At 44.6% G+C, this 7765-nt stretch overlaps 1 protein-coding gene across 1 annotated transcript; it reads right to left on the bottom strand.

The window, feature by feature from the left end:
- Positions 1-1372: 1372 nt before the first annotated feature.
- RAN (RAN, member RAS oncogene family) lies at positions 1373-7507 on the bottom strand. Its single transcript, XM_034791285.1, has 7 exons — positions 7283-7507; positions 6416-6458; positions 5301-5385; positions 5094-5219; positions 3988-4175; positions 3054-3224; positions 1373-2922 (listed from the first exon to the last, which is right to left on the bottom strand). Exons 2-7 carry the CDS (start codon positions 6449-6451, stop codon positions 2878-2880), a joined length of 651 nt encoding a protein of 216 aa, XP_034647176.1. The 5' UTR covers positions 6452-6458; positions 7283-7507; the 3' UTR covers positions 1373-2877.
- Positions 7508-7765: the final 258 nt, after the last annotated feature.

The following is a 7765-nucleotide window of genomic DNA, read 5'->3' as shown; positions in this document are numbered from 1 at the left end:
TGATAGATTTGAGAGGGGAAATAGGAAGGTCACTAGAGGTCAAACTCCAACAACTGAAAGATTCAGCATATGGCGTTTTACAAAAAATTATGATTTCATGAAGTTGTTTACACTTTAGATATCTTATATTTAAGATATGTGCACATCAAATAAAACAATAATGTAGCCATACTCCCCTACTTTGCAGAAGCCACAACACATGCAAAACAAAGTCAGAGGTACTAGGGCTTCTCCTGCTAAAACAATAAGGGGTGAAAGTGGTGACAAGAAACCATTTGGGGGGAGGAAGGGAAACGTGGCAGGAAGAGCAGGCAGCTAGGGCCAACTTACAAACTAATACATAAAGCTACTTGAACTTTAAAAGCAAAAATCTATGTTGTAGAACCTAATAAGTGGGTGAGTTTAAACCTAGCAGCATTAGCCAAGTGTTCATTTAGGCAGTGGTCCCCAAACTTATGTTGTGTCCCCACTTAGCCATAATGTAACCTGTCCACACCCCAGGGAGCCGGAGCTGCAGCAGAGGCCACAGCTATGAGAAGGGCCGGGGCCAGGTTGTGGTGAGGGGGCTGAGGCTAAACCAGGGCCACAGCTGGGGCTGGAGCCAGAGTGGATGGGGCCCTGCCCTCCTCAATGTTCCTCCATGCCTCACCCCAGCTTGGAGACCATCAATTTAAGGTACAGCTACATTCCCAGCTGTGGAGGTGATCACTTCAAGACAAAATACTCACCCTAGCTCTGATTAAACTAGCATGCTAAATGGAGAGTAGCCACAGCAGTACAAGGGGCTAGTTGTCTGAAGTGCAGAGGGAGGGTCTCTGACAGGCACATTCCATGTAGCTAGCCCATTCCATTGTTCATGCTGCTGTGACAAGTGTACAAGTCTGCTCAGAACTAGCATGTTTTTCCCTCAGATTAGGAATCAAATCACAGCTCTACCTCAAACTGTAGACATAGCCAAAACCTTAGTGGCAGAATACATGAAGCAGAAGCCTATGTTCAGGGGCTGTTTGATTCAAGCAGATTGTGCTAGTGAAAAGATCAGTCCAGCTGAAGCTTGGGAAGAGAACCTGGATGTCTTGACTGTAGATAAGATCAAATGCAAAATGAAAAGGCTACTATTAATCCTGCCCCTGAAGGACCATTTCAGTTCCTCCCATTAAGCCATAACTATCTGTAAACTAGTTTCCAAAGTGAATCTGGACAATTAAAAATCTGACTAATCATGTCTAAATGTTTTTGGAAGGAAATGTGACAATGACTATGGTAGTCCACTTGTTGCGGGTAACAAGGGTGCTTTAGGTTGGTGGTATTATCCAAGTTTAAAAAAATATTGTCAGTAATAACTACGTACATAAACATGCAAGTTGAGGAATAAATGAAATGCTTCACTTTATTAAGAAACCAAAAATACAAAACTGACGGATTCATGTACTTAATTGAACACTACTGAAAATTATTTCCCTTAAAAACTTCCATTTTGGTGTGTACATCTGGTTTAAGTGCCAGTAAATTTAGTGTTAAAGTTGACATTTTCCACTATCTGTGCTGAAATAAGCTATTTTCAAATTTAGACCTTGGTGCCGTTTGGTAAAGACTTATGTAGTTCAGTCAAGCATGGAATTAGACTCAAGTTTTACTAACTGTAACTCTTCAGTGGAAAGTGAGTTACAATGCTCAGCGAAGAGCCCATTTCACTGTATTCACTGAGGAACACTCAGCCTTAACTATAGCAGAACACTAGCTCTGCTATAATTTGTACATCACTTAATATAAACAGGCCTATTGCTGACTAGTTTCTGGTTGCTATAGTATGGAGTCCTCTGAATTTCAAAGTTCATTTTAATAGATTAAAAAACTGCAAACCAGAACTGAAGATTGGGTTTTTTTAAAAGGTAGCATGGAGGTTGAGCTTGGTACTGTATTCCTAAAATAAGAATCCCTGCAAGCAGCCAGTATCTGTATTTCAAATGCAGCCATTAAGAACAGGTTTAGACCTGCATTTTACACTTGTTTCCAATCCATTTACACTTGCCAATCCTTCAGGGACAGTCTACATGGTAGGGTAACATGCACAAGGGGGTGATTTTAAAAGCATATTAACACATGCTGTAGTTAGCCCATGTCAACCAGGCTTGAACACATTCAAAGTTCCCTGGTGTGCTTCTACCTAGTAAGTACTAAGGAACTTTTAGCGTGCACAAGCATGGTCCACACAGACTACTCACACACCCCCAGTATGCACTACATTAACCTGTAGACAAGCCCTCAGATGTTCACTGCTTTTGTGTTTTCTAATTAAGTTACACTTTGGGTTTTAAAAGTCAGTGTTTAAATCAGATAGGCTTCAAGAAGCCTGTAAGATTACTAGATTACCTTTTAATTACTTGTTGCATACCTATTACAAGTGTAAAAATTCAAATTAAAATTCAATACTATATTAGCATCTATTCAAGGATAGGAGACATTATTCAACTTACTCCTAACAATGCATGAAAGTTCACTTGTTTAGATATTTGAAATACAACTTTATTATGATCTAAACAAAAAAGGAATGGGAATGACAGTAACAAACAAGATTTACCACTGAATACTGTGATGTGACTGCAGCAGTCTTAGTTAGATTTGAAACTCAAAGGGGAAGTAATTGCAGTCCAAAAAACAGCTAGATATGCAGGTCCAAAATATGAAGGAATTTTTTTTTTTTTTTTTTTAAACTGCCACATTCACTCCGAAGCCCATTCATCTCTCAGCATCCCAAAGATTAAGCACATGTTCTGCTCAGCTAGATAATAAAGTGGCAAACACGCTGCACCACTGACATCACAGGACAGTTGCCTATAAAACTAGACTTCTGACGCTGGGCTCCAGCTTCATCCCTTACAGGTCATCATCTTCATCTGGCAGGGCAGTGGTCTGAGCAATCTGAAACAGATAAAATTATATTTAGCAACTAGCTATAGAGTTTGAACTCCTTATAGCAGTTGATTTCTCAGGTATCAATGTTAGAGAAATGGACAGCCATTGGAACTCTGTACCATTGTCAGAGCAGTTACCTGTAAGTCTTGCTCATACTGTGCTGCCAATGCTGGGTCCATAACAACCTCTGGAGGCGCAAGAGCAGGCATGGCAACAAACTCCAAATTGGGATCTCCAATTAGCTTCCTGGCAAGCCAGAGGAAGGGCTTCTCAAAGTTGTAGTTACTCTTAGCTGAGATATCATAGTACTGCAAAAGAGAGGATGGTCATATATACATACTCTCACACAGCTGAACTATGTTGACACATCTACTGTTGAAAGTCAGACCTTGTTATACTGCCAAGTTTGGCTCTGACCAGGGTCTCAACTGCAAGGTCTTCACCTGCTTTACTCCCAGTGATTTTTGCCAAGCTAAAGTGGTTTGGCACACGATAGAAACAGGCCACTAAACAGTCCCGTAACAAAAAAGCAAGTTAAGACATTTCAGTTGTCTACCAAGGCATCAGATTTTTGGACCTAAACCTTGATTTTTATTCCAATAAGAATCTGTTTTTATTTTTCTTAAGTGCACAAGACTTTGTAAAGAGCTCCATTCTGAACAGGTTCACATTTGGCCCACTTGCTCTGAATTTTTAATCAAATTCTAATGAATGTTAGGGTTCCTTTTTACTCTGTTATTAACTTCTTTAAATGATGAAGAGCTTGATATCAATACTGAGTTCAGGGTCTTACATCTCTGGCAGAAGTCAATATTAGTCCTAATGAAGGGAATACAACACCTTTAACTTCCTATCTGTGTCAACTGTTAAGATCCTCAATTCTGTTCTTATGGAAAAAACTGATTTGATGTTTTACTGCATTTGTAGTTAACTATCAATGGTAATGAGAAATGTGTAAGTGCTCAGCATTGCATTTTACCTTCAGAATAAAAGGGCTGCAATAGTACTGTTTTAGGTCAATAAGACTAAAAATCAAAACGTAAGATTTCTGAAAACAGATAGCCATCATACCTGAAGATTCTTCTTCCTGTGGAAGACAATTGACTTTGCCTTGACTTTTCTGTCCTTAATATCCACTTTGTTGCCACACAACACTATAGGGATGTTTTCACATACTCGTACCAGATCTCTATGCCAGTTAGGTACATTCTTGTATGTAACTCTTGATGTTACATCAAACATTATGATGGCACACTGAGCTGAAAGATAAATATGAAAGCTTAAATTATCTCTTTAAATGTATACTAGCGCTGGATAAAAGATATATGAATGGGTGGTCCTCCTGTAAGCACAACCCTCAGTCCACTCTATCCTTAGAGTATTTCACTTTTTCTTTTCCACCTAATAATTCTGTCAGGATACCTTCTGCTCAATAAGAAAAGAATATAGGAGTTCCTGAGACCAGCCCAGGATCATTTGCCTGCTCACATCTTAGGGCCCAATCCTACAAACCCTAAGGCACCCAGTAATTTTATTCACGCAAGTAGTCCCATTGAAAACCAGAGTGTCACATGGATAGGGTACACACAGAGGCTTCCCCAAGAAGTTTGATTTGCCCAAATATTTCTCAAAAACATGATTCAAATAGGTGTAAACCAGTCTCAGACAACCTATCCAGGCCTTCAGCAACTTGAGAGCTTACAGTACATATCTCAGGATGACCCTGTGTCTCCCCCCCTAATCCAAGGAGCTTTTCAAAGAACAAAGAGGCCAGACTTAATTCCTCGTATTTCTAAAGGCAGGTAAGAGGACAAACTCTTTAGAGATGTTCTGCAAAGAATTAACTGAGTCAAATACATAAAGAATAACTACTTTAGAAAAATATAAAGGGAAATATTCCTGTTTAATGCAGTTTCCGATTCTCTCTAAGTGGGAAATTTAAGCCTGGCAACCCATTTCTCGATTAGTTTGTTATGCCATTTAACTTTACTGGAGAGTGCCACAGATTATTACGAAACACAATATACAGAATAGCGTGACTACTTCCTCATGCTGGCATGGCTACAGTTTGCTTAGGGTGGGATGCTCTTTTTTAGTACAACTATTGTCATATTACTGACCCCTCCCTGTAAAGTTACAGGGGAGTTACTGTAAAACTACAGAAAATTTACACTTACCCTGAATATAGTAACCATCCCGCAGACCACCAAATTTCTCCTGACCAGCCGTGTCCCATACATTAAATTTAATTGGACCTCTATTAGTGTGGAACACCAGAGGATGGACTTCAACACCCAGTGTAGCTGCAATTAAAATGTTAATTTTAGAAACTGCTTATGTAATATTTAAAACTAGTATTAGAATCTCCAAGAGTTTAAACATACCTACATACTTCTTCTCAAATTCACCAGTCAAATGACGTTTTACAAATGTTGTTTTACCAGTACCACCATCACCAACCAAGACAAGCTGTTGAAAGATTTCAGAAAACAAATTAAGCGAACATGTTTTAAAGTCACTTTTACGTAATTTTTAACTAAAACACCAATCCTATAAATTGTTCCATGCAGGGAAATTACATTGTTTTGTTTTTTAGTTATAAACTACCTAAAAGCAGTTGATGCCCAGCTTGTTATATATTTCATTATTTGACATTACCAGTTTCAAGTTGCCTTATACAAACACCACACAGCTTTAAATTAAAAGAAAAAAGTGTTAAATTTGGTTCTACCAGTTACAGATTATTAAATCCAGATAAAAGAACATTCTAGATTTGGCCTGAAAGTGCCAATTCTTAAAGCACTTCTTTTTAGAATGTTGTATAGAACCTTCTCAATTTTTCAGTTAACAAGACCCTCTACAGTGCTTGTCCATCAACACTACAGCATTGGACTAGCACGAGAGCCACAGTATGAAGTTGACTTGCATTGTCCAAACCAAGAAACATGCAATATGACAGTATTTCAGTTTTAGAAAAGAAAAGACTATTTATCTTCCAGTGTTTAATAGGACAGCAGATAAATAATTTGTGGTTGTCTTCCTATTTTACACAAACACCCAAGACTGCTATAGCAAGGAGTCAGAGTGTGTGTAACACAGTGCACACTACCTAAAATGAGTTTTCCCTGGTATCTGACTTTTCCACACAACACAGGAAAGAAGTGGTAAGTTAGGAGACTACCGCAAAGCAAAAGCGACAAAGGAACTAGGGAGAGGGAGCATTTGGAAGTACTTTTAATTCATAATCGGAGTAGGTTTTATGTTGCGCACCACAACGATTTAAAAAGTTAATTAAACTACAATTCGAATTAGGTATAGAAGCTAACATGCATGGCAGTAGAAATTCACTCTAGGCCCTAACCTGAGCAAACTTACTGTACAATGGTAAGTGGGATCAAAACCTCCGCTCCAAACCCGCGGCTGCGCTAACGCCGGCCGGGAATCACGTATGAAGTTGCCCCAGCGAGTCAGACCTGCCCGCGCAACGCCGGCTCCTTACCTTAAACTGCACTTGGGGCTCTCCTTGGGCGGCCATGCTGGGTCTGCGGGAGAAATGGCAGCATGAGAGCTCAGCGCGCCAGACGGCGCAGGGCCCGGCCAGCGGGGGTTGGGCGCCGGGCTCTGCGCTGCGGTCACCAGCCGCCTCCGGCGCAGAGGCCCGGGCTCCTCCCAGCCCGCCAACTCCCCGCGTGGTCCCGGCCCCATTCATCGGGACAGGAAGCGCCGCGCCGCATGGGGCGGGAGAATGAGCGATAATGGCGGCCGCCCTTCCCCACCCGCCCCCCTGGGCCCTACAGAGGGAGCCACCTGAACCCCTCTTTCGCCAGGCCCGGTGCGGGGTGACGAACCGCGGGGCCAGCCAGGCACCCCCGGGGGAAGACGAGCTTGGACTTGGGGGGCGTCCGGCTCAACTCTCTCCTTCCGCGCCGAGCCAACATCCCGCCGCTGAGAAGAGACCATCTCCCGGTCAGCCCGGGCCCGGGAAGCCGGAGGGGCCCGGGAAGCCTCCCGCTCCCCCCCACCCCGCCAACGGGCCCCGCGGCCTCCCCGCGCCACGATGACGGAGCAGCGCGCGCCACTTCCCCTCCCCCCCGGCGGGCACCCAGGCCGCATCAGCCCCCCTCTGCTGCCCCAGCCAGGCCCGTCCCGCTCCTTGTGTGGCCAACGGGCCCAGACGCCCCATCGCGAAAGAAAGGAGACGGGAGCGGCCCCCAGCCAGGCCTCGCCTCACCTCACCTCTCCCCCAGCCCCATTCCTAGGCGGCGACCGACGACTCCCACCCCCCTCACGCACCCTCTATCCCTTCCTAAACCCATCCCACGTCTCCCGATCCTACGGGCAATGGGGGGAGGCCTAGCCCCGTTACCTTCCCGAGACGTCTCTCGGTGTCGCTCCCCTCAGTGACTAGGCGCTGGAAAGATGGCGGAAGCGCGGTTCAAATACCCGGAGTGCGACGCCGCGCGGACACAACGAGCGGAGGGAGTGGTCGAGCGTCACGTGATAGGAGGAGCGGGGACCGTGAGCGCCCTCCCTCCGCCAGCGCGCGCCGCTTCCTTAGACGTTCTTCTAACCGCCGTTGGAGTGCTGCGAGAACACGCGCACGCGTTAGTTTAGCAGCACGGAGCGGAAAGGGAATCAACCACTCTTCCGGGTCTAGGGGCGCGGGAATCGAGACGCTCGCGCCCCGCCCCCGGGGTGTGACGTAGAACGTTCGCTCAGGGCCTGGGGATGGCGCTGGGCTCGCTCGCGGCCCAGGCTAAGAAGCCGGCCGTGCGGCGTTTGCGCGCGCGCGGTGCCCTCCCCCCCCCCCACGTTCTTTCTTCCGCTCCACGCCCCTGCCTAAAACAAA

Source organism: Trachemys scripta, chromosome 15 (assembly GCF_013100865.1).
Source record: "Trachemys scripta elegans isolate TJP31775 chromosome 15, CAS_Tse_1.0, whole genome shotgun sequence".
NCBI lineage: Eukaryota > Metazoa > Chordata > Testudines > Emydidae > Trachemys > Trachemys scripta.
Note: the sequence above shows the minus strand (reverse complement) of the source record. Positions and strands in the feature narration are given on the sequence as shown.